At 41.2% G+C, this 27,473-nt stretch overlaps 1 protein-coding gene across 4 annotated transcripts in view; it reads right to left on the bottom strand.

The window, feature by feature from the left end:
* Window positions 1–5,526: 5,526 nt before the first annotated feature.
* Window positions 5,527–27,473, bottom strand: part of LOC119741156 (transcriptional-regulating factor 1-like) — a 62,198-nt gene continuing 40,251 nt past the window's right edge. For 3 of the 4 annotated variants that reach the window (XM_038216853.1, XM_038216855.1, XM_038216857.1), the window contains 12 exons: window positions 24,492–25,376; window positions 23,053–24,218; window positions 22,256–22,313; window positions 21,709–21,758; window positions 20,686–20,778; window positions 19,386–19,489; window positions 18,370–18,445; window positions 17,322–17,410; window positions 16,806–16,943; window positions 14,632–14,811; window positions 10,072–10,295; window positions 5,527–8,787 (listed from right to left, as the gene is read on the bottom strand). In XM_038216853.1, the coding sequence (XP_038072781.1) occupies window positions 8,427–8,787; window positions 10,072–10,295; window positions 14,632–14,811; window positions 16,806–16,943; window positions 17,322–17,410; window positions 18,370–18,445; window positions 19,386–19,489; window positions 20,686–20,778; window positions 21,709–21,758; window positions 22,256–22,313; window positions 23,053–24,218; window positions 24,492–25,376 (3,424 nt within the window). In that variant the 3' untranslated portion in view covers window positions 5,527–8,426. The remainder of the gene's footprint in view (window positions 8,788–10,071; window positions 10,296–14,631; window positions 14,812–16,805; window positions 16,944–17,321; window positions 17,411–18,369; window positions 18,446–19,385; window positions 19,490–20,685; window positions 20,779–21,708; window positions 21,759–22,255; window positions 22,314–23,052; window positions 24,219–24,491; window positions 25,377–27,473) is intronic. The other variant, XM_038216856.1, reaches the window with a different exon arrangement.

Genomic DNA, 27,473 nt, shown 5'->3' on the forward strand with positions numbered 1-27,473 from the left:
TGATGCGGCGATGCGGCTTTTTTTTTTTTTTGGCTTTTTTTTTTTTTTCAAGCTTGGATTGTACAGACAAGGTGGGGTACTATTTTGCTTTTTTGGTGTCCTCATGTACATTAGTGTCCGCCTTGGTGCAATTTCCCATTTCTTGGTGCTCGTTGGTAAAAGAAATTGAGGAGGTGCAGCAATAGAGGGCGCTGTTGAAGCTAAGGCGGAACATTTTGGAAAAAAAAAAGATTGATGCGCCAGATTAAAATCGACGCGCGCGCTGACCAGAGACCGAATATTTTTTGGGGGGGCCTTCGCAAAACAACAGACATCAGACTTCAAGAAAAATCACACCCCAACCAGATTTGAAGAGTAAAAAATATGATATTTTTATTTACTGATTAATTTCTTTTGTTTAATATATACAAGGTATAGATATTTAATATATAGATATTTCACAGCCTGCTGCTATTTACCCACAGAAGGCCTCCAAAAAAGTATAACAGCTGAAATATTATAAAACCTACATCAGCAAATGTCATGTCCTGAAGATTAATTGCGTCATGCAAAGAATCACAATCTAGCTCAAGTTATTCAATTAATCGTAAACCAAAACAAATGCCAATTAAAAACTGTTAAAATTTGTCGGCATATTTAAAAAAAAAAACATGCAATTGTCTTCAATTGTTAACTTATTCAGTGGCTGACAAAGTAACGTAACAAAAACAAGGTAATATTATACTCGAGACAAATTTGAAATGAATCCAATCGCAAGCTCGCTTTGATTTATAGTCAGGTGGCTTAGATCTAATTTTCGTCAAGATCGTGACCGACTGGTCCAAAGCACCAAACTTGGCAGATAGATTCTTATAGACCTAGAGAAGATATTTAGAAGGGGTGACACCTGAAATTCTTTTGGGAAGGGTGCCTAATTTGCATAAATCGTTAATCCCTGTCGTGTAATAAATTTATTCCCATATTTGGGTATATTTCTATTTTTTTATGTTTTTGAAAAGTGTATTTTGGGGATTCTACTTACATATCTTTACTTAAATAACAGTTTCCAAAGCATATAAGTGACTGAATAATTATGAGGACATAGTAACGATCCAAAATGGCTACTATTATGCCCTAAAATTGCGCGCATTTACCTTGTCTGCAGATATCATAAATTAGTCTTGCCAAACATCAGCATTGATGAACTTCAAATTCACCAAGTAGCTTACTGGTACAGTTACCATATTAAAACCTTATGCAAAATCATGTGAACAATGATAACATTGTGATATTTAGCCCAGAAAACAAAAACTGGGAAAAAACGAGGTGTCCATAAATTGGGCTAACAAGTAGGTGAAGGGTTGCCTAACAAGGAACACTGTAACAAGTTCAAGGACATTCCCAAAATTATTGTTGAGAAAACATTTTGGCGTAGACAAAATTATTGTAAACAACAATAATCTCTTATTTAGGGGGATTTCGTTGAACTTGTTCAAGTCCCCACGTTACCCTTCCCGTACTAGCCCAATTTACGGACACCACATTTCTCCCCTTTTTTCGTCTTTTGGGCTAAACATCAAGATGTTATCAATTTTCACATGATTTCCCACTTATTTTTGTTAGGGTAACTATGCCAGTAAGTAACTTTGTGAATTTGAAGCTCATCAATACCCACTTTTGGCGAGACTAATTGATGATATCTAAGGAAAAGGTAAATGCGCGTAACTTTAGGGTAAAATAGTAGCAATTTTGGTTCTTTACTATGTCCTCCTAATTATTCAGTCACATATATGTTTTACAAAATGTTATTGAAGTAAGAATATGCAAGTAGAATCACCAAAATACACTTTAAAAAAAAAATAAAAATAAAAATATACCCAAATATGGGAATAAATATATTACACGGCAGGGATTAACGATTTATGCAAATTAGGCACCCTTCCCAAAAGAATTCCAGGTGTCACCCCTTCTAAATATCTTCTCTAGGGCTATAAGAATCTATCTGCCAAGTTTGGTGCTTTGGACCAGTCGGTCACGATTCCGACCATATGCCACCTGACTATTAAAGGCCTGCTCATACTCGACACGAGTTTAGTGTGAAGTGAATTCATTAAACAGGGAAACAGCTTGAATGTTGTACTCCCGTTATCGGTACCTGTCTTATTCAACAACCACCAATGAGAATTGACTAACACACAAGGAGGTATTCCACAATTCCAAGGCAACTTATATGGAAAAGAATGTAGTATCCAGACGCCGCACCTTTGGTTGTGTACAAAGACTATGGAGAGAAGAGTGCAGTTTTAACAAAATTGGAAATGTTTCTCAGTCCCAGTTTCATATATTTTCAACATTTTTGCAATAACTGACCTTCAATGAGATAATATATGATGCAAAAAGTAGCAGAGGATGCAACACAGAGCTGCCAACATTTGCATCTTGCAATCCGGGAGATTTTTGTACAACAATCACCGAGATATCTAGAAAATTCATTCAAGGTAATAGGGAAAAAGTTTCCATAATCAGGGAGATTTTCAAATTTGTTCATCAGAACATGGAAAGATTGGTTTATTTTCAGGGAACTTTCTGCAGAATCAGAGAGTTGCCAACATTCTTTACAACTACATGTAGTTATGTTTCATGGAAAGATAGTGAACTCTCCAACATTTTCAGAATGACCGAGTCCCTACTTACAAATGCTTGGCATCAGTTACAGTAACAAAAAGTTCTGGTCATCCTCAACAAAGAGGGTCCTTTGCACATTTCTCCTTTTTTTTCAGTGAGTGATTTGGGGGACAAAAATTAACTTTGAACTCCTCCTCCCCATAAGATTGAGGCTCTTCCTTTAAAACTTGCTGCAATTTCTGAAACAGCTACTTGCCCATTTAAGTACAAACTTGCAAAATTATTTGAAATAAACCATCAAAACACAGTGTAAATAAAATAGTATTGAAAACATATTTTGAAAAAATATTTTTGAAATCATAAGGAAATATATTGGTCAGTTTTTACACAAACCAGAGTTCATACTGTCCCATTAAAACAAATTGCCCAATTAAACTGAATCAGTTGCCTTGAAACTTAATTTATAAAAAAAATAAAATAAAAACAAGCAGATAGAAAAAAATGATGATGACGCGACTATTTCATTAATACAGGAAGGAGATCAAAGGTATCGCTGCAATTACAAAAATTACAAGACCGTGCTGGCAACACAGGTGACTTTTTGATTGAGTCATACTAGCAACAATTAAAACCTTCACACTGAGTAAAAATGACAGCCTGACATGGTTATTGTTCCGTCTACGTTAACATTTCTTACTGATGCCAAAGAGTTACAAATATTTGGTTTGGTCCACAATTTCCTTAATACATGCACAGGAGTACACCACTATAACAAGTATCACAGAACCGACATTTAGCTCTTAAAAAGTTTCCCCCTTAATTTGCCCAATTAAATTAATCAGTCAAAACAAGGAAATTTAAAGACAACTGCTCTTAGGCCATCTCAAAATAAAATGATATTTTTTCATAACATTTTCTGACAGGATTTCCCTAAACGATCCTGAAAATGTATGTTGTGCTTTCCGAGGGTTCCTTCGGTAAGAAATGCATTAAAGGTAGAGTACATCATTTGTGCATTATGTTCGTTTGAAGCAATAAAAGTGCTCAAAATCTAAAGACAGGTGCTTTACAACTGACCTGATGAACTTTTAGCTTAGTGAATGCTGTATATTCTGAGAAAACAATATTGTAGGATCTTAGATTTCAATTCAAAAGTTGCTGAGTCGTGTTTTGAATTGCGCCAGAAGTCAGCGTTTGGGACACGTTCCCACTCAGCCGATGTCACGCACTGAACCCATGAATTATAGCAACAACGCGCACGTATGCATCATGTCGACCATTGCGCGCACCCATTCACGGCATTGCCAAATTAAAAACGAACTTCCAATGGAAATTTCCAAAAATGCATCTTTAGACGCATCTTTTGAAATCACCTACTTTTATTGTTTACTTCAAAATGACAGCATGCCAGAAGGAATGATTTTACAGGGAGTTAAATGCCATTACTATCTTTAAACCAAGTAAGCTTTTCAACAGTAATTTGGTAAGTCACTTTTTGGATAGCTGCAAATGATGGGCTATACCTTTAAGGGGCCATCCTGTGATGTATGTTATTGTGGTGCTATGCTGTAGCTGTATCCTCGTAAGGCAGCAACGAGTAAAGCAATTTACAACAGAGGTAGGCGTAACCACTACGTTTAATGAACAGGTTTTTTTTCCCATCTGATAACAGAATGGCTATGGACACGACAGACAGTATTTTTTTCATTTGTTAAGTGTAAAAGAGGGCTTTCACATCAATCCAACTGTTTCATATCAACAGCAGACATACAATCAATTTTTCAAATCCAGGGGTTAATATTTCAAAAACCGAAGTCATACTACCAACAAGACTGGCGAACAAGGGGTTCCCAGTTTCCTAATGCCTACAGTCCCAACTTGATATTCTTAAAACTTGCCATACTTTGGTCTGCTTCACACACCGAATGTGTCATCCTGCCTCATTTTACTTAAAGGGAATGTACATCATTGGCTTTTGCTGTAGTTTTCAGATATAAACTATTTGAGGAGTTAGTATAATAGATCAAATCTTGTTACACTGACATGTTTGAAGTTTTGTGTTCGAAAATGCTGGAAAAACCAAGAAAAACAAAAATGTTCAAGTAGTCTGGTTCCTCGACTCCACTAAAATGAAATGGATCAATTTTTAAATGCTAGAAAATGGTACGGTAAGGGAACCAGGCTAGCTGGCTTGCACCCGTTCATGAACATGTAACCAAATGCAAACAGAATTTGGATGGTACTTGAATGGTACATTTTGAGCAGTAGTTGAAAAATGGTTTGGTTTTTCCAACGGTGGTCGGCCGACCACCATTCGGAATTTATACAAAAAATACCACTTTTCTTGAAAATGGCTTTACACCAGGGGCCACACTTTTACAGGATGCTTCAGACTGTCATTTACAAACATCCTTGTAAGGTATTTCGTAAAAAAAAATGGTAGTTTTGTTTTTCGATGTTTGTAAATATGTTAGCGATGTTGTATATTCCCTTTAAATTGAAAAGCGAAAACCATTTCATTGCAGATACATGTACCTCCAATGATTGTTCCTTTCATTCAACACTCATCTTCACCAATGTGTTGTTTGTTAATCCACCTTCAAATTAAGCTGCAAATTAAGCAAATGCCCTGATCCGTTCTCTTTGTTTGAATTAATCAATCTTGCAGCTCAGTGAGGTCACTCGTAACACGTTAAAAATCATCAGGACTCAACCCAAACAAAAATGTTAAGGATAACAAAATTAAAGTCACGTGTTGTTCACAGCAACTTTGCACCATTTGAGTCCAAGAACAAGTACCAAAGTTTACAACTGTCTCATAAAAAGAGTACATGTACACTATTTTACATTTTATAATTTGAATACGCTCTGTTCTAGTTTCTTTACCTTTTTACACTAATAAAAATGACAGTCAGATATAGATTTCTATGAAATAGAGATAAAATGCACATTTTATGCACATTTACAGTTGACAATGGATATTCATTTTTTTTTTTTAGAATTTGACTTAAAGATTTGCTTTCCACAACTGCACAAAATGTGTTGGTTTTTTTTTTCATCATACAAAATAATGACACTTTTATCATTTTATCTTACAGTTCATAAACCTTCAATGTCCAGTTCATATTTCCAATATCACATGATAAAATAGTCATCTGTCTCACACACTTAATTAATAAAAAGGTAGTATATGTGAAGTTACTTTTTTGTTTATTTACAAGACGAGAATATTTCACAATGAGGCTTTTCAGAGTCTGTTAAATGATACCCTCCTCCAGAGAGTCAGCCATCTTTGAATTGAGACTTCAACTTCATCAGACGAGACGAACATGACAATTACCCTTTAATTAAAAAATATGGCACAACAGTATCGCATTAAAAGAAATTTAGAGATTTTTATACAGTTTTTTTTTTACAAATCATTTTTAATACTGCAATTATTTTCACAGGAAGCCAAAAAATAAATGCCTGGTATACTTACACTCGCAAAAAAGAGGAAGATGAGTTTCGTGACTAAAATAAAATGAAATTATAGACTGTAAAAAAGACGTCCAATTGATAGGTTTTTATTGATACAAGGGTTTGATGGGATGGGAAATTGTAGCATTTCCAAAGTTCAGGAGAACACTTTCTGTGCGAACGGACAGAAGATTTCAGCCCAATGAAACAGCAAGTGGTTCATTAGAGAACTTCCATCTTATGAACAGAACTCCAGGTGTTGACTCTGGCCAGTACCAAGCAGTTAATTAGGGGGGGGAGGGGGATCAAATGTCAAATTTTCAAGTAAAATATTTAAAATTTAAAAATAAATATATATATAAAAAAGTTTGGGAAAAAAGGGGAAGTTGATGAATCTGGTCTGTTAATTTTTCCCTCTTAATTAATTAAGAAAGTTTTATATAAAAATTGATGAATAACTTTCCCCTGCCAATACTAGGCTAATACCCCTTATAACCAGCATGAGGCCATTCATATCTTTTTTTTAGCACCATTGCTTGAAATTCAGGAGCACTGCTATGTGCAATGTAAGGTTCTGTCCTAATTGCTAGGCTACGGCTGGGAGATACACACGGGTCTATGGGAAGTGGCTGCAGCGGCTTCCATAGGCGTGTGTATAACAGCCAGCCGCAGTCAAGATATTGGGCTGTGCCCAAATTACTTGGCTACGGCTGGGAGATACACACGGGTCTATGGACAGTGGCTGCAGCGGCTTCTATAGGCGTGTGTGTAACAGCCAGCCGCAGTCAAGATATTGGGCTGTGCCCAAATTGCTTGGCTACGGCTGGGAGATACACACGGGTCTATGGACAGTGGCTGCAGCGGCTTCAGTAAGCACGTGTGTAATCGCCAGCCACAGCCAAGCTATTGGGACGCGGCCATTACTAGGGTCATTATCAGAGCTGCTTAGCAAAGCAATCAAAAACTGACCGAGAACCAGTCACGACCAATACACAACTAATGATACTTGGGCTGGTAACCCGCATCATTTTGCTTAGCAAAATTTCCCTGCCCTCAGCGATACCAACCAAAGCAAGAAAACGGCTCTGGACGAGAGCCACATGAACAACAAAATAATGTGTGTTTTTTACAACCATCCAGTAAAAATTAGTTTCTACAACTGTACAAGTTGATTTTCAGAGGCTTATCGGTCAAACAGAAATTTACAACACTGTACAAGCTCTACTTTCATTATAATAATAATAATCAGAAAAATAGGCTAACAAAACCACACAGAAAAAAATGGCGGTATGCAACAAAACTCAGCAGAGAGGAAGATACCGGTATTGCACAAAAAGGAATAATTTGCTAAAAAGTCAATGGAGCATTAAGCATTCAAATCAGGAAAATGCAAAACCTTGGATGGTGCCTTAAAAAACATAGTCCCTTCAAAATCTACCCAAAGCAGGGGACATGATGTTCCTCATAAATAATGTGCATGTATTACATCATCGTATGCACATTAAATGGTACATTTTAAAATCAAAATTTAGGTGCTTTTAAGTCTTGCATGGTTTATGCAAATATAAAACCACATCTTAGATGATATTCAAACAAAAATAACATTAACAAATGTCAAGAATTTCATGAATTTGTGGTCAGCTTCAAGTTCATGATTTTATAAACAAAACAAAAATAAGTAATCCACGGGGAATACCAGTTCACTTTGGGAATCTCGCAGGCTACTCGTGATTTTGAGAATTTTAAAAACCAATGGGATATTAACATAAAAGTGATGCTAAACAAAAAAAACCAGAGATGATTTTTTTAAATTCATTCCGGTGATATTGTCTCAATGCTGCACAAGCTTTTCCAAATATCACGGGAGTGTCTTGGAGTTCAATGAAGTATTTCTTAAGTTACACACAAGACACAGCAAACATGTTTCTTGCTCAGTCTGAAGTTCCCTCTTTGCGAGACCACACATCCAACCATCTGGCCACGGTTTCATAAACATTTGTCTGGAGGTTTCAGGAGGGGTTTCTGATTCAGGAGTGCATTCTGGTGTATCACTCCCACGTGCAACGCTGCCAGTGCTTTTGCTGACTATGGACGGTTGAGCGTTCAGCAGGTTGATTCCACGTCCCTTTACCCAGAGTTGACACTGGTTTCGTTCCGAAAAACCCTCTCTGAAAGTAGGGACCGCCACATCGCATGGTGTATCAGCAAACGTCTTCCGATGTTGTACTCTCCACTCAGCACAGCCTCCGTTCTCCGTTATCCCAACACTTATTGCACATTGGTAGGATGTCCCAGCCAGCTAGGATGCGTCCCGTAACTCTACCATGCACAATCAGGAACCTCCTCCGGCGAATCTCTTCACCTCACATCCTCATCGGTTGCTCCCCTGCCTCCTCTGAGTTCCCAGACTCTGATTCGCTCTCGCTGCCGCTGCCACTGCCGCTGCTGCTCTCGCTCCTGCTGCCGGACTGACCCGTAGAGCTGCTCCCGTCGTCACTTCGCTCCCTGCCATCATGCGGGTAACCGCGCAGCTCCTCGTTCATCTCGTCATCGTCGTCCTCGCTGTCGTCCACTTCCGAGTCGTCGGCGTAGTGGTTCAGAGACTCCGTGCCAAACTCCGGGGGCGACTCTTCCTGAATGGATGGGATGATCGGTTTCTTGACGGCATCTGGCTTGCGATGGCTCTTCATGTGGGCACTCCGGCTTTTCACTTTGAAAAATACCCTGCAAATTTAGCAAAATAGGAATGGGTGAACACTAACATCGGTTCATTATTTTCTGCCTATTGAAACCTTGATATATTCTTGCTAGTCGACAGACTTTGTTGCTGGGAAGTAAATATATACTAGACCCTTTCATCCATTAATTCTTACTCTTTGGGTGACATTTTTGGACAGTCCAGGGACATGCCACACTACATTGGCGATACAATTGCCGACATAATGGAATACCCTTCATATGGAATGAATCAGAGGATGCAAAAGCTAATCAGCTACTTTGCTGGACATTTCTTCAGATAATGATCGGCAGTGCTCATTTGGTTATCAGAGCTTTGCTGGCCAGTGCCCTTGCTCACTAGTGCCCTCTTTGTTACTAGTGTCCTTGGATAGCGGGGTAGGTGCCAACAGATAATTTTTTTAATTTGTTGGTATATATGTTCAAATCACTTCTGACATTGGGTACCTACACATTGTTTTTCCGTTACTCTAACCCTTCAGATGCTCTGGCTTCAAGTCTGTTAATTTCCTCAACACACAACAGGTCAACCATTGCAAGGCCAAAACAGCTTCAAGAGTCTGTCTGCCAGCCACCATAGGATTTAACAGTGACACTGTTCAATGGGACGAGCACCCATTAACTCAGGATTGGCAGTTTAAGCCTTCCTCTATCAGTGACAAAATTGAGAGAGATACCCTATCTGTCAAAATCTATCAATTGACAGTTTTTAACAGTTTTGTAAACTGGGCTTATAATGGTACAATTGACAGGCTGTGGCAATTTTGTCAACTGACAGCACCATGCCTTAACCGACAGTAATAGATATAGTGGGTTTAAGTAATGCCGAGTGCCTGGCAGTGATTGATTTAATTAAGTAACAATGAAGGCACAAAAGGTTCACTCATGCACATCCCAGCAAAACAGAGGCATTGCCCTGGCAATGGCTGCTACGCATGCTATGCATAAGGTCTTTGGAATTGCAGTAAAAGGTGTTGCAGTATTCAAGGACACCCTATCTATCAAACCCCTTCAACAGGTTTTGACAGTTATGTGGTTTAATCCATAGGGGTTCTGGCAGTTTGTGACCAACCTGTACAAAAGCTATGGAAGAGGAAGTAGGTTGGTTTTCTTAACAGTTAGTGACATTTCTGTCAGTAGGAGGGTCAAGTTGCTGATGTTGATGGCAACAAGGTCCCCCAGACTTCCAAACCTGTTGCATCTTATAAACTGTTGCATCTTTCTGCGTCTTACAGGGTAAGGGTTTTTATAAACAAGTCCTGTCCGACTCACTTGCCACAGATCTTGCACGGGTAGGTGACGGGCTCGGGTTCCATGCTCTCCCCAGAGGAGGAATCCGTCGACATCCTACGGGACATTCCCGAGGTGGAGGTAGATTCCGAGACCGGGGAGACGCTGCGCTGGACCGGCCGCGTCTCCTTGGCAGCCGGCTGGGATTTGTAGCTGCCGCCGTGCACACGAATGTGGCCATTCAGGGCTTGCCTGGACTTGAAGGTCTGGTGGGTGAGGAAGAATAACAACAAATCATAGCAAATGTTATGAGCAATGGAAGGGGGCAATAGAATGCCGGATGGTACCATGGAAATAGAATATGTGAAGACACAAGATGCCAAACTAGGAACTCCATCATGTGGTCAATTAATTTTAATAGACATTTACATGTAATGTGCCACACCTAAGGATTTCCTTGTAATTTAAAGAAGAGCAGGAATCCAGAAAAAGTCTGATCTAAGAGTACTTGGGACTTTTTCCACTCATACAGAACAAAAATGTGTTACAATACGGAGCTAAGGGAAACCTTGCCTGTCTTGATCCTTCAAAATCTATGGAGAGGTTTTTGGAAATCTTTGGATAAAGGATAGGACGGAACAGCCACTTTTGCTTTACAGGGGCTCAATGCTCTCTTTCGAGTTTAAGAAAGTATGTAGAATGAGTCAATTGGTTTCCCACACACTGTAAGATTTGAGAGAATTCAAGAAAGTTACCGGGGAAAAGGGAGACTGTGTAAGAACTGCAGCGTGTTTAAAAAGTAAGACAAAAATTTCAAAATTCAAACAGGTTTCTCATAAAACCATCCACTTTTCACGAATTTTCAAATCCCACAGGGCCGTGAATGCATTTTTTTTTTTTTTAACTGCAGTATTTTTAAAAGATACTGGACACGTGCTTCCCAGATATGAGGCACTTGTGAGCATCATGATAGCTTTAGCATACACAACTTTGAGTATCACACACACTCAAAGACACCACAGTTGTTGCTGCAGCACCACCACACTGTTAGGGCAAATTCTGTGGTGTCCCACTGGTGTCCCACTAAGACACGGGCTCAGGTTCATATTGTTAAACACTAATGAAAAGATTCTTAGATTTAACACTCATCCATTTTCTCATGCACTAATGCAACCACCGCAATCTTCATTAACAGCTTGCAAGCAGGAGGTGGCCTACCATCCATTGACGAAGGGTTTTGCTGGCGACTGCAAGCAGGGGTCTTTAATAGTGGTTGGATTCAAATCCAGATTTTTTTAAAATTCAGTTTGTATTCCACTATTTCGGTTTGGATTTTGGAAACCAGATAGTCGAAACCAACCATATCAAAAAATAAGCCTTCCATTTTTTTGTGACACAAGCTGAAGAAAATATCTGGAGCATCCCCCAAATTGCTCCATGGTCTCTGATTATGACCGCATTCACTCGCTGGGGAGTCAGGTTGGCGTAGCGGTACTTTCCTCGCCTTCCACCGCTGTGACCCGGGTTCAAATCCCGCCTGGGCCAATATGTGGATTGGGTTTTTAGTCCCTGCCTGATTCCGTGGGTTTTCCTCAGAATATTCTTCTGGGCTTTTCCTCCCACCTCTAAAACTGTAATTTCTTCTCATTGTCTTCTCTCCACAGGTTTCTTCAGGCTTGCGAGCTACAGTGCATAGGGCGCTTTTGAGGAATCCTTGGTTTCATTACCAAAAATGATTAATAATAATGATAATAATAATAATAATAATGGTCTTCTTGGTTCATGAACGGCCTGCTGCCTGACTGTGAGCTGAATAGCAACTTCAGGTGAAGTCAGATAACTGTTACTCGGTTTGACATTTTTTTAAATCTCTGATTTCTCCCACCATTAGTCTGAAACACCCCCTCAAGCGAAAGCTGAAATTTAAACCATGCCCACTCTGACAATTTTTGCAGGAAACTTGAGGTATGGATGGCGCCGACTGTCGTTTTTTAATAAGTTTCAATTTGGATCAGGGCAAGTTACTGCAAAACCAAGAATTTGTTAATGCACTTGTTCTTGCTCATTATACTAATGAGTGATGAATTGATTTCAGATGGCAAGACTAACTCAAAGGAAATATCAATGGCACACTGATATCACCAACAGCCAAACAATGGATGAAGAAGCTGTGGAAGATGGCTAAGTAGCTACCGGTAGAGCTGGGCGGGTAACCCCAGTACTCGAGAGAAGTGTTTGCTACTCACTGTTCTACTCGTTGTTTTTCATCTACTGGAGTACTCGTCCGGGCGCGAGTGGAAGAAGTTACTCGCGATTAGCAATTTTGTTTTACAAGTGCTGACTTAGAAAAAAGTAACCACTTTGCGGTTTCTGCGCCAAAACTTGTCTTTTGACTTACATAAAATAGTTCCCCACAATACCTCCATCTTTTTCCTTTGGATTTCACTAGCTCTCTCAAAAAATAACTTTCAAGTAAAATGAGCCAAAGTTTTGCATAGTCAGGATAGCTCAGTGCTGAAGAATGTGGCGTTTCTTGCATGCTGTTTATTCATAGTAACTTCCTCCTTAGTAATGTTTATGCCATATTTTCTGCATTGATGGGAATTTTAGGGAACTACTCGCAAGTGCTCGACTACTCGCGAATGATTTCTCTGCGAGTACTCGAGTAGGAAAATCCACTACTCGCCCAGGCCTAGCTACCGGTATTAACTTGTACTACTCAGGATTAATGGGCTGTGCGTACATACATGTATGACGTGTGCATAATCAGTTTACAACTGTGAATAGCTAAGAACCTTAGATGGAGCTCCATACATGTAGGTGAATGCACTTTATGCCTGAGCAGGGGTGCCCAGCAGCAATGGTTATGAGCATTCATTGTGGGGGAGGGGGGGGTGGGGGAGGGGGGGGGGGTGGGGGAGGGGGGGGGGAGGGGGAGGTGTGTTCTCTGTGCGTGGAGTTCACACTAAAAAATGGTTAGCATATTGCTAATGTCAATGAGGTTTAGATGAGTGCTTGGATTCACAGCAAATCAAAACAAATATTCCTGATGTTCCATTTTGTTTTATTACTCTAGCGCTGGCTTGCATACTAATCCCAAATATTCCAAGTTCAAATATCCAAACATGTTGATATCATTTTAAATCACGTATGTTGACAAAATCAGAATTTTGCACTCTCAATGGACATTTTATTTTGGCAAATGTTATCTTCATACTTGAAAAATGTTTCCAAAAGTCATAACCGTGCATTTGTATGCCTATCACTGCGAAAGTTACTTAACCAGTTCACGCCGGATGACGTGTTTTCGGAATGGATGACGGATAAACACGCAGGGAGCGAGGACGGAAATATCTGTCGGCGATCCGCTCGCAGCGAGCGAGGCCGGAAAATATGAGTGTGCTGCCCGAGGGTGATGGCTTCAACCCGCCTGGCCTGAGGTCGAGTGAAAAATAATCCCGCGCCTCGTTCCGTTCTTGTCAAAATAATCCCGGCGTGAACTGGTTGAGCCAATCCGCATCAACTCTTGTCTCTCCAATGAAGGGATACAATCAGCTCAAACTGAACGTACATGTGCAGCACATGGGTTTAGGAAAGCGGATTGTAAAAGCAAAATGTGATTCTTTATGTAAGCTGTTCAACAGCGGTCTGAGGGCCAAGGGGAAAATGTATTCCAGCCATATCTAGCAGTTAACTTTGATATCTCTCCCCTCAAAAAAAGGAGGGAATGACTAAGATGAAATGGTAGTGATGAGCAATTAACCCTCCTAGTCTTCTGCACTTTACAACACTTCAAGTTCTGCAAAACCACTTTTGCCAATAGAGCTAGCGATCATACTTCAAATACCTTCGAGGTAATCTTATGTGGAGAATGGATAACACCTCAAAATCTCTGCACAATTCTTGCTCAGGGCAAGCAGGCAGATTCGGTCACGCTTCACTGCTCTCCACAGAGCTGCTTTTTTTGTGTGCAGTGAATCTCTGTGAGACACAGTTACTTTAACACTTCATATCCCTTCACCTGAAACTGAGAAAGGCATATGTAGCAAGACATGTGACAGAGGGAAACCCCCCCCCCCTTTCTTTAATTTTGGTCATTGTGTTACCAGAATCTCAGGAATACTTTTGAGATATCGAGGGGTGTGTGCTAGGTAGCCATAGTGTAGGGTGTGAATAGGGTATGGGCTCCGTGCGCCGACAAGAGGGCGCCCTTTTACCTAGCAACGACGTCACATGGGCGGGACATTTCGCTGGTTGACGCGCACCGTTCCCTGTGTGTGACGCACGTTCACCAGGCGATTTGTACTATGCACACGCAGTGGCCGCGCTTCCTGGCAATGAATTGCAGTCAGGCAAGATGGCGTCGGTCGGTCACCCCCAACTGTGCTTGCTTTGCCGGTGAGGGGGTACTTGTGAACAGAGCGGATAGGGACATGGGATGGGGTACCCCTCTGTCACATATCGTGCTGGGTATGGTAAAAAGGGGTTTCACAAATTGCTCTGGAAAAAATATTGATTCCCACTAGGAGGGTTAATATATCAAGCCAAGTTTTTAAAAAGCCCACAGCACAAGAGAAATGACAGGAATGTCTTGCTACTCACCGCTGCACAGTCTGGATAGTTGCAGGTGAACGGCCCCTGATTAGCTGGCTTCTCCTCCTGATTAGAGGAAGTTTTCACATGATTATTGTTCCTAGCCTGCCCGCCCCCTCTATAGTACTTATCATGTCTATACTCCTTGAGAGGAACATAATCTATGAAAGTCTCTCCCGGATAGAGGTCCTGGGTGCGTGGTGGGAAACAACAGGAAGGGGGAGAGATCAAAAAATAAGAAGAAAAGAAGAAAAAAAAAGACAGCAAAACTCGGGATACCAGTATTAGTCAGAGAACACTCACATTAGCACAAACTGATGGAGATCTCATCGCATTTTCACACACAATAAATAAAATACACAAATTCATTTTGGATATTTATGATTAAGTACAATTCGAATTACAAGAAAATGACATCTGAACAGAACTTGTTGTGGCAAGTCCAGCATCTCTGCTTTTGACTATGAAACGGACGAAACAGGGCAATGAATCCTTGTACACTCAGAACTGCCCAGTAATAGCGGCAGAACTACGGTATCCTAGTGTAACAGCGGAAGCAAATGGTTATTATGCGGTGTTCTATGGCTTGCAATAAGCCTCTGTACTGATGACGTCTCACTTTGTTTACATGTGCACTTTCCTATGGAGCCAGTGGGGGCCCACAGTCCACTGAGCACGATAGGAAAGCACACACGTAAACAAAATGTGACGTCATCAGTACAGAGGCTTATTAGACACACGTCTACGCAAAGTGGCAGCAGTGGCTTTCCATAGACCCGTGTGTAATTTCACGCCGTAGCCCTCAGGGCCCCCAGGGAGAACAGTTCATTGACAACTGATGGGGCTACCCTGGTAAAATAACACAAAATAAACAAATAAAGCCAAGTAATTTGGACAGAGCCTTATACGTGTAGCTTGAATGATGCTTTACCATTAATGGGGGCCTTCATGTGTGTACAAAGATTATGTGCCCGGATTATTCTTAGATAAAACAGGTTTTAACCATTTTCTTAGATCATGTAACAAATAAAAAGAAAACGTAATCAAAACATTCTTCTCTGAATGAGAAAAAAAATCTAATGGAACAAATTTTAATGACTTTGATGGCTTTTGGAACCAAGTCCTGAACATTTAATAGAGCACAAAGTGTCAATTTTATTAACCCTAACCTTACCAACTCCATCAAAATCCATCCCTCCATTTTTGGCAGATAAGCCATGTGGATTAAATCCATCAGAATCCACCCGGACCACAGGTGGATTCCAACAGATTTGGTCCTGAAGCATTCTGTGAAGCAGAGTGAGTGATGGATTTTGATGGACATGGTCTTCTACTTAGTAATAAAACCCAAGTAGGGAGTTAGAGTTAATGAACAGTAACTACATGAATACACCAAAATACCCTACCAAAGGCGTTTTATAGGATCATTTTTGTGTGAAAACTACAATCTGTGAATTCAGCTGCCACTGAACTGTTTCCAAAATGAGTGTGAACCAATGCACACTTTGAAGTTTTTGTTGATCAGTGGAGGCAATATTATCACAGCCGGTAGGTGAAAATGAATATTGAAAAAAAAAACGTTTAAAAAAATATGTGGCTCCCAAAAGAAAAAAAACATAGGAATAAAGTACAAGTTATTGACTAGTAACTGTGAAAATGTTCACGTAATTTGCATACTCTTGTCACAAGTTATCTCTATTGTAATAGAAATACCACAAAATTCAGCTGTTCACCACTGATCATTTACCAACATGCATTCATGAATCTTTTAAATACAATGAACCATGGGATTTTCCAACCTCCGTGAAATGAACAAAAACTGGTTTAGGCCATCAGCCTGGGAGTTTGGCCAGTATCAAATCAGGGCATACATGATTATAGAGAGCATGCGCAAGGTGTACCGCCCCTAGAGTGGTAACAAGCATTTTGATGGCCATTTTGAAAAAAAGGGTGATAACACCCAAAAAGCTGACACCTCTGCAATGCTATCACATATTTTCCAACTCTGGAGGTGTATACCTTGCCAAAAATCGCTGTGACGATTATACCCCTCATTTGATATCGGTGGCCACAATTTTGGACCGAGGCTGATGGCCTAGTTTTTTTAGGTAATTGTAACTGCTGTGAATTATAACCAATACAATCACAGCCATATGTGTCGCTACTGCAACCGTCTTACTCACACATTCATTCCTGCGCACGTCTTCTGAAGGATTGACGCCACTGTGATGGCAGAACTTCTGCATGTCCCTGTTGTAGGGGTACAGCTTCTTCCAGAGGTAGTAATATTCCACTATCTCCTTGACGGGTTTAGTTGGAATCTGGAGTGGGGCAGTAAATCAGAGAGAAAAAAACATGCGATAAGTTTTATCATTCTGCAAAAATAAGATTGTGTATTTCCAACTGCACTGGTGGAATTCGTGACCTGCTTCGCCGAAATACAACCTATGAATTGTGCATTGATTTAATATGAAAACAAAACAAAATGAGTTTTGAAAACGTAAATAAAACCACTAGTGCAGACGTGTTACCACTCAACCACCAAGCTTGCCGGGGTCGGCTGGCCAGTTCGAGTCTAATGCAGCAGCGGGTACTGGAACCAAACTTTTTATAAAATGGAGTTTGTGTCAAGGAGATGATAATTTTATCAGATATTCCTGTTTACAACTTGAAGTAAACTGCCTGACCCTTTTACTTACATGTTTCTGGATAGCGTGGAAATCTTTTCCCTTGATCTTGAAGTAATCTCGGAAGATCTTCCTCTCTCCTTGAGACCAGGTAGCAGTGACTACAAGAAAACACAGCATGGAGTTACTATTGGGCGGTTCCGGCGGGTACCCGGTTCTATCCGAGTCCAAAGTGAGAATCGGAACCGCGAGTCCAATCCTTTCAAGAACCACGTCCCCAGCTATGCTTGGTTCCAGCTCTAAAAGAATCAACTCCAGAAATGAATTACCCTTTCTCTGTTCATAAACCCCAGGGCCGACCGAGAACCGATTTTTGCTGGCACTCTTTTTAAAATAATTTCTTTAACTTGTGATTGGCCTTAGCTTTTAAATTTTTTCTTTGTGAAACGCCTTGAGCATCTTTTAAACGGACTCTGGCGCTATATAAATTGTCATTATTATTATACGTTTAAAGGTACCACTAAGGAGACACGTTATCATAATTTCTTCGCATGATGGGAGACAGCCCCCTTTCAGAGGCAAAATTTTGTTGTCGCAATTCGATTATATTTGTTGCTCGTGGTCTAATTAGTAAACATACCAAAATTCGTGGAAAAAGGACAAGGGAATATTGGGTGAGGGCACATTTAAATTTGACAAATTTTATGCACAAGTCTATGGGGATGCCTCCCAAATGTCCAATCCTAAATGTACCATTAGGGAGACACCTTATCGTAATTTTTTCGATAATAGGGAGACACCGGCATTAAGGGAGACATATAACTGTCTCCCTAATGGCACAGCCCCCCTTTAGAGGCAAAATGTTATGTCGCAATTAGGTTATATTTGCTGCTCGTGGTCTAATAAGTAAAAATATCGAAATTTGTGGAAAAAGGACAAGGGAAAATTGGGTTAGGGCACATTTACATGTAAGTTGGAAAAAAATGTGTGCACAAGTCTATGGGAAAGTCTCCCTAATCACCCATTCTCGGTTATTATTATTATTATTCATATTATTCATATTATCATTATCTCATGATTTCAGAGCCAACAATATTCCAACGTATTGACCAATACTCACAATTGTAGTTGTAATCATTGAATGGATTATTGTCTTCAGGGCAAGACTGAGGATTCATCAACATCTTTAAGGCAAGCTAGAAATGAAAAACATGAAACAACAAAATCAGCAAAAACACACCACAGTGCGTTCACCTGTTCACTGCCCGCACATGCGAATGTCACAGGCCGTAAAAGATCAACTGTAAACCAAGTGTGCATCACCCCGTAGCTTTATAGCATCAGGAATACACCCGAGCAGAGATGCAACTCAGAAAGTGTTCAACTGTGCTTCCATAACAGGTTGTTTTTTTTTCACTGAGGGTATGGACTTTGTGCACAGAAGTACAAGTACCTTTTCAACGGTTTACGAAGGGAGGGTTGGAGGAGACCACCAGAAGGGATTGTTAAATGCACTGTCACCATAAACCTCACGCAAAGAAGCTACAGGTTTGTGAACAGTCAGTTATAATTAGTGATATTCTGCACTACAAGCATGCAGAGCAGTATGTGGGTACGTGCACTACATACATGTACACCCCGAGGACAGACAGACAGACAAAGGGAGAACAACAGATTCTTTGTTGTCCTCGAGCATTCATCATTGTTGAAAACGGTCCTCGATCATGAGTTTGTGTGCTTAGTCTATGGGAGAGTGTTATATTACAGGGACAAAGGAAAAGACAATGCCTTGTCCTCAAGAGTTATGTAAAGTAGGACTGTATGCGCACATGTTGTTCGTCCCTCTAACTTGGAGTCTTGAAAGTACCTCAAGGCAGGCGTGCACATCAGGGAATTTTTACATTGGCTTACATGTATGTAATTCCAAGATCTATGTTCTTGACACTCAATGGTTCCGAGTCCGGAGTGCTGAATGGTAACACATAGCAACCAATGAAAACTGACGTGCAAATGAATAGATGTGTTCAACCTACGCCTATTCCGGTAGTCATTAAGTGCAATGTACATGTACTGTTCATGCATAGTAGTCCATGCATAGTAGTCCATACACAGAGTCACACAACATGACTTCCTTACCTGTATGTCCCCATCTGCTCTGTGCAGACAGTGATGGGCATATTCCGTGTTCTGTGCCCCACCAGGTAAGGCTGCCGTTTTAGCCAACATCAGGAAATTGGTCACTGGCAAGGAAGAAAACAAACCACACGCGCGCCTTAACTATGGATGAACACGGGAGGAGTCTAGTTCACACAATACCCTTGAATGTAATGCAAGGTTTCCGCTGAAGTTACGGTACATGTGGCAGCGATCCTTTGTCGACATTCAAGCACTGTTGTGGCATTGGGCCTAGACTTTTGTGGTCAATGCACTGGAAGATTTTTGTTATCAAAATTTTCAGCGTTTTTTTTTCTCAGTTTCAACATTGTGGTAATTGATTCTGATTTCACCCCGAGTCACGAGTCTGATCATACAGGCTTGCCAAATTCCCACCTTCGAAAAAGAAAGGAAAAACTCAACAAAATTCCACTGATTACATGTAAGAAAGAATCACTGATAGGTCATTTATGACCTAAATTGTTTAGAAGTTGCACTCATCTTGCACTGAACCACCACAAACTACTGAAAAGCTCTATAGAGTCCATATTTGTAAGTAGAGCTGCCCAATATTAAAATGTAAAGCATGCCGGCAAAATGAGGGTCGAAATGAAGGTTTGCAGGAATAAAATTCTTCCTATTCCCCTTACAATACTGTTTGTTGCCCTTCAATTGGACATTCATTTGACAAGTTATGGCTGTTTAAAGTTCGCATTTATCGACGTGTCAAAAAGTAAAAGACTGAGAAAAGGGCCTTTAAACTTTTGAGTTTTGCAGTCGTGAAAATGAAAGATGCTGACTATTTTTCCTTGAAAACCCTTTTATCCCATTGTTTTCCTACTACTTCTTTAAAATATGTGTAGTAGACATATCGAGGATTATAAATATCACTAAATCTGAAATCAGCCTTTGCCCAGTTCTATCTCATTCTGCCAGAATGCCTAACAAATGCACATTGGGGTCAGCCTATCTTCAGAACAACTTTCCACTACCTGGAAAATCAACTCAAGGCAAAATAAATCAGCTACTTCTAAAAGTCAATTCCTAAAAAAAAAAACACCAGTGGAATCTTGATTTGGAGTTCATGTTGAAATCAATTCTGTGTGAGGCCGCGTCTGAATTACTTGGCACACGGATGGATAAATAACACATGGATCTATAAGGAAAAGTGACTGGAGCCGCTTTTATAGACGTGTGTGTCATTTCCAGCAGTAAACAAGTAAATTCAGTCACGTCCTGATCTTGGCGCGACCATTCCAAGTCTAGGATCCCGCCTACTCACCTTCACTGATGGTGTACTTTTCATTGACAGAAGGATCCGAAGCCAGCCAGCCCAGTCTATAATCAGGCTCCACAGATTCATCCCGACCCTCCACTGCAAAACAAAGGAACAAAACACAGATGTTTAACTCTGGATTATAGAAATAAACTGTACATGTAATTCCAAACTGAAAATACAACAGTTTTTTATGCTAGTGCATTACTTCTGATGGGAGCTCCAGCAAGATCTTATAAATTTGGTCGGTTATTTCACTTTATCTTGTGTAGTGGATTTTTCCCTCCCCAACAAGATAAACCAACCATTACAGAGATTACACAACCGAGTAATTAGTTCGACAGAGCGTCACTTGCCTAATTAACCTTATTCAGAATTAGTCAATTTTTGTTTTCACACAAACACAAACTCCTAGAGAAAACATTAGAGGAACAAGAAAGGAATGTACGCTGACCAAAATTTATAAGAGCATAAGTTTTCATCAATTTCTTCTCACGAGGGGTTAACAAGCAAATAGGTATGTATAATAATATGGAGTACTGTGGCCTCGTGGTTAAGGGCACTGATTCGTGGTCTGCGGGTAAAGCTGCAGGTTGTTGGTTCGAGTCCTGGCGGGGTCATGGTGCGTGTGCCCTTGGGCAAGGCACTTTGTCACTCATTGCTTCTCTCCACCCAGGAGTAAATGGGTACCTGAGAGGGCAGAGATGGTTATTGTGACTGAATTAGCTTCCTTGCGCCTAACAGGCAGCATCGAGCTGTATACTCCCCAGGGAGCTGAGATGGTATTTGGAATGTTTCATGTGCCCAATGAGCAGGGGTAATAATGATGTAGCGCCTTGAGCACCAGTCCTGGTGGATACGTGCGCTTTACTAATATCCACTATTATTATTATTATTATTATAATGTAGCTTTAGAGCACTAGCCAGACTGTACGTCAATAACATTAAACATACTAAATAAACATTCTGTACAATGTCAACTACATTTCGTTTAATGTTGGCTTATTTTGAAAAAAAATATATAATTACCTATCAGGTCAGGAATCGTGGCTTGGAATTCTGGCCCAACGTTGATGTGTCTGATAATGACAAAAAGTGGTTCAGAGTCAAATGAAATATGTAATCAATGATCTTTGACCCTTACTCTTCCAAAGTTGCCCAAATCCAACATCTTGAGTTTGCTACCAGTAGATCTGATAGATTCAGTACAGCGAAAGCCCTGCCACCATTTCTTGATATGGCACTTGATATCTTGATTATGTTCAGAGGCAGAGAAAGTGTTACAGTGTTATACTGCAGACTGATGGAGTTTTGGAAAATTTGGGGGACCTTAGCAGATTTATCTCGGGAGTTTGTATCAATGACAGGCATTTTAAGGTCAGTTGTGCATTTGATTAAGAAGTTTTTGTTTCACAACCCTTGTTTTGGGGGGCTGATCACTTCATATTGTGTTTTCTGTATTGCTCAGGTTTTTAAGGTTTGCATGATCGTTACATGTACTCAACTTGAATATGAAAACCTTCAAAGGTTATCAGGAATTTTCTATTTTTTATTTCAGCAGATCTTTTAAACTTACGGTTCAGCCGTGGAGAAGACAAAGTCTGAGACAGCCTCTTCAGGTGCAGCAGAGCTATCTACAGGCATAAACAAAATGCAAAGACTTGGTGAGAGGATGACCATTGTTGCAGATGATGCAAATATTAGCAAAACACAGGTAAGCTGTTGGTGGAGGTGAAAATGCTGCTGCCCGATGCTTAATACTAGTTAACCAGCTTGCACTAGGTACAAGAACTTGATGTTTTGCACACCTCACGACTTGAGAGACTAAACTTAGCAATTTTGTGTGAACGATGATATTTTTGGTTTCAAAAGCGACAGGCTTCTAGTAAGAATCCCCTTACATGTACTTTGTCGAGGGAAAATAGAATGCTCTATGGATCACCGAGGGAGGCTAGTATTACTACACCATGAGATAAAGCAGTCAATATTTGTTTTATAACGCCTCTCCCACAGATTCTGCTTGATTTTAAGCGATAAATGATTTATTTAATCTGAATAAAATTAAAATGTACTTCTATTTGAATACAAAATGAGTTGAAAATTAACTCGAACTTTTCCAAACTACCCCTTCACGAAATGTTTGAACCCAGATCTGTAGTGCTAGTGCTTGGGAACAATACGCACAACGCACACGACCGTATGCATTTGCACACAATGCATATAGTACTCGCTCTCGGCCAATCAAGATACAGAATCTGTGGGTAAGGTGTTGCAAAAATCTAATCTGGATGATATGAAAGAATTAATGAATTGTTCTTCAGCAGATGATTTCAGTGAGTTTCTGACGAAGAGTAGACAAGAAAAGTTACTTACTTCTGCGATGCATGGACATCATGCTTGGAGTCTTGGGTGTCATCGATGGCATGGGCAACGGCCCAACATTGAAATACAAGCCAGGCCCACTGCGGATTGGGCTCAGCATGGGTGGAGGCGTGTATGGGGGAGGGGTGGTGCCAGACCCTGAAGAGCGATAGGGGTGATGCGGGTAAAAGCCTCCCAGTTCCCGAGGTGATCTCATCTGTGACTGGTAGGTGCCCGGGATGATTCCCCCTGGCGTCCCTGTATTGACACATGAGGGGATGTGCAAGGGGGATGGGCGTGGTCTCTTTTTAGTCGGGCTGGGCTGCGTGGGAGGCGGGGGATTTCTAAAGACGTTCTGATCTTCAGATGGTTTAATGGCCTCCAGTCTTGGTGGACTGAGTTCGTGCTGTCCTGCAGTGGTGAAAAGTGGCGCTACTGGCATCTGCTGCTGCTGCAGCTGCAGCTGCTGCGGCGGCACAATGGCCGTAGGCGTGACTGGCTCCGCCTTGACAACCATCTGAACAGTTTGCGAGGTTGTTGCTGGGTAGGTCATGGGGACAGAAAAAGGCATGTCCTTGACATGACTGATGGGCATGGGCATCAACTGAGGATAGGAGCTAGGCAGCTGCTGGGAGTGGTGATGAGGATGCGAGAAGGAAACGTCCGAGAAAAATGGGTTGCTGGGCTTGGGGACACTGGCCATGTTGAGTTCCCTCTTGACCTGGGCCGGCAGGTCTATCTGCTGAGGCCGGAGCTGATTAAGGAGAGGGGGCATCTGGGTCATAGGGGGAAGCTGAGGGAGTCCCGACATTGGCATTGGAAACGACGGGCCTGGCACGGACACATGAAGGGCTGGCTGGGTCTGGCTGACAGGGGCCTGATTGACCATCATAGACTGGTGGTTGGGGATGGAGTGGGTACTAGGTGCCGAGGAGGACGACGGAGGACCTCTGGTGTCTGGAGTGGATCGGGCTTGGCTAGTCCTTGGAGGGGTGGGCGCTTGCTGGCGGTGAGCCATTTTTGAATGATCCCCTTTGTTCATGTCTGTGGTCTCCCCTCTAGCATTGTTGTAGCCCCCATGGAGCCTCATGTGTCCATTCAATGCTGGCATGCTCTTGAACATTCTTTTACACACTGAACACTCTACCGGCTGCTGGCTTTTCTCTTTACCATCAGAGCTGCAAAAGAAAACAGATCTCATCAGGTAAGCATGGGGCAATTTCTCAGATTGGAGAATCAACCAAGTTACATGTAATGTATGCATTTCGCACGCACAGAGTTAATGAAACAATTCAATTGCAAATTAGCTGCATATGTATCTGCAAATTAGCTGCAAACATGTATGTGCATGAAATGTACTCGCACACATGTTTATGTCCTAATGTGTATCTCATGTGTAGGCTACTGAGTGTCATCTTCATTTCCTGTAGAAAGTCCCTTTATCTTCTTACCTCTTAGCAGGTGATGGGCCTCTGGGTGATGGCTGCCTGACGTCCACAGCCATGGTTGGGATGCTTGCTAATGCACGTCTTGTACTTGTGTTGCCTGACAAAGTAGACATAGTGGTGGCTAACCTAGGGGCAGGGATGCTCTCCATGATCAAGTTCCTGGGGTTGGACAGGCCTTCGTACTGGCTCGTCATATTCCAAGAGCTGGACGACAGCTGGTTAGTGCCCGAGGGATTAATCAGGTCAGTAAACCGGTGCAATGTAGGCAAATCCTGAGGCACGGGGATCTGAGGGTTCAGCGTCATGGCTTCTGACTGGTTGTTGGGCGAGGTAGCCGAGATGGGAAGGTTGGTTTGGGCTCGCTGCGCCGCCTGAGCCAGGAACTGGAGAGCGGCACTGGAGCTGGAACCCTGACCCTCGGAGCTTTGACTGTTGGTACTGTTCATACCACCCCCTTGCTGTTGCTGCTGCTGCTGCTGCTGATGATGATGATGTTGTGGTTGTTGCTGCTGCTGCTGCTGTTGCTGCGGTGACGGCTGCTGCATCAGCCCTCCCTGGCCAAAGTTATTGACAGTCAGGCTGCCTATGACCGGCATGCTGGATAAGGTATTAACAGTGCTCATGTAGGATGCCACCGAGTTGGTTGGTAGACCCGAGGGCTGGCCCTGGGCCTGGGCCTGGGCTTGTACGGCAGCAGCCTCCTCGGCAGCAATCAGTTCAGGATCCCTCTCGTCTCCCGTGTACTTCATGTGTTCTTCCATGACCAAGCCATGATGCTGGGACTCAAAGTGTCGCCGTAGGGAGCGGATGTCGCAGTAGGACTTGCTGCAGTCCGGTACCGAGCACTCGTAGGGTTTCTTGCTACGATGTGTCAGCATATGACCAGCTCTGAAAAACAAGGGGGAAAAATAGATAAAATTCTTCAAAACCACTTTATACAGCACTTTCTTTATGCTGCCAATGCAAAAAAAAATGCTATGCAATCTACGGAAGTACCTTTTAAGAAAATGTACAACGGAAAAATGTTGTTACGTTCTGGTCCCACAATACCGAATATAAAAAAAAAAAACTCAAGACATAAAATAACACCTTGTCTCCCACTAAATGAAAGGGAAAGAATTCCACGGAAGCGGATTATGCAAGTATGAAAGGGAAAGAATTCCACGGAAGCGGATTATGCAAGTAAATCAATCTAAACATGTTTTGAAGAAAAAAAAAATTACATCCTATATCATTGTTGTGTTTGTTGCCAGTCAGAAAAAAAAATGGCATGCACCTCAAATATAAAGTGATCACCTCTTCAAGGTCATGTGCAAGTACATTGTACATGTATGTGTAAACATTAAAAACCGAAACTGCCAAAAGATTACGAAATTCAATTTACCGGTAAGTACTTGACTGTAAGAAAATAATAGTCTCAAGCATCCTGTGAAATCATTGCACCCTGGTATGCTGTCATGTAAAAAAAAAGTGGAATTTGTGCATCAAAACAGCCCAGTGGAACGATATTTGTTATAAAATACTAACCCCCAAATCCGTCCATTTCTGACAATTACAGTAATTTAAGCAAATATATGTCTGTTACATACCGGTACCTGCATGTACCTTTAAATTACTTCATTATCAACAAAACACATCTGTTAATGTTATTAACACATGTAAAGTTCTGCTTGTAATTGTTTAGATTCGACGTAAAGTAACAGTGAAGCATGGTACCGGTATCTGTAAGGAGTAATGTACATGTATGACAACTTGCCCAGATCCTAACACCCAGATGGTCAACCAGATTGTCAACACAGCCCAGATAGTTATTTTTGCAAAGGAAAGTCAATGGATGTAGAGCTTTGGAGAGGAACTGATCAGTCACACCTTTGTCTAAACCATATCCTGTCTTGAATGTTATTAGCAGTGCCCCTGTTAAAACGAATCTGAAGTGCTGAAATATTTCGAGTAGAAACGACAACTTTCATGACAGGTAAACTGAAATTTTTATCAAGTAAATGGGGTTGCAAAAAAAAAAAAAAAAAACGGGTTAAAAAGGTACACTGTGCAACCCAACTCTTTATTTCTGGTACCGGTATGTTTTTCATTGATAAAGGCAGCCTGATAAGTTTATTCATTTATTTTTCACAGCCAACAGAAGTTGATAGCGAAATTGGGTCAACACATCTTCATGTACATACACACGTACGGTACATGGGAAAAACGCCATTTAAAAAAAAATGTGTTCAGTTGGTGTAAAAGGCTACTCAAGAAAGGACCCCAACTGATCAGGAGTGCTGAAAAACATAGAAACCCCAATCAGGCCAATTTTTCCTGACCCTTTTTTGGCAAAATGTAGGCCATGTCTGAATGAAAGGCCAGGGCTGGAATTACACTCACGCCTATGGATGCGGCTAGCTGCAGCCACTTCCCATGGAGTTGTGTGTTACAATCCATACTGGTTTATCCAGCCGTAGTCAAGTAATTCGGATGCGGCCATTTTCTCCACAATGCCAATATGTTTCGGATGATTGAGGTCTCAATTCCTATTTCAAAAACTCTCTTCAACCTCTTACACGTACATTAGACAGCATACGTGTAATTTGAAGTGCATACAAGACTAGACTGGCACATACAATGTATCCAACTTTTTGAAGAGATGAATCATTTAACTAGTCTGGAAAACATTTCTGCGCAAGAACAGATAAGATGCAGTAACGTACCGGTACATACATGTATTTCTTTTGACGCACTGCATTGGCTCAAGAAAAAAAAATTTGTCCCTGCTAATTTTGACTTTTTAGGACATATTATCACTTCCTGCTGGCTGAAAGGTAATTTAAGGGGAAAATTACTGATGGCCAGATATGAAAATCTTTCCAGACGTCTTACCGGTACCACTCCACCAACGAACTGGCCAGGGTCAGCTGGCCAGTTCCAGTCTAATGTGACCAAACTGTTTTTGTCAAGAAAAGGTGTAATTAGAAGCACAGACATCCCAAT

This window comes from Patiria miniata, unplaced genomic scaffold (genome assembly GCF_015706575.1).
Source record: "Patiria miniata isolate m_02_andy unplaced genomic scaffold, ASM1570657v1 HiC_scaffold_5, whole genome shotgun sequence".
In the NCBI taxonomy this organism is placed as follows: Eukaryota; Metazoa; Echinodermata; class Asteroidea; order Valvatida; family Asterinidae; genus Patiria; species Patiria miniata.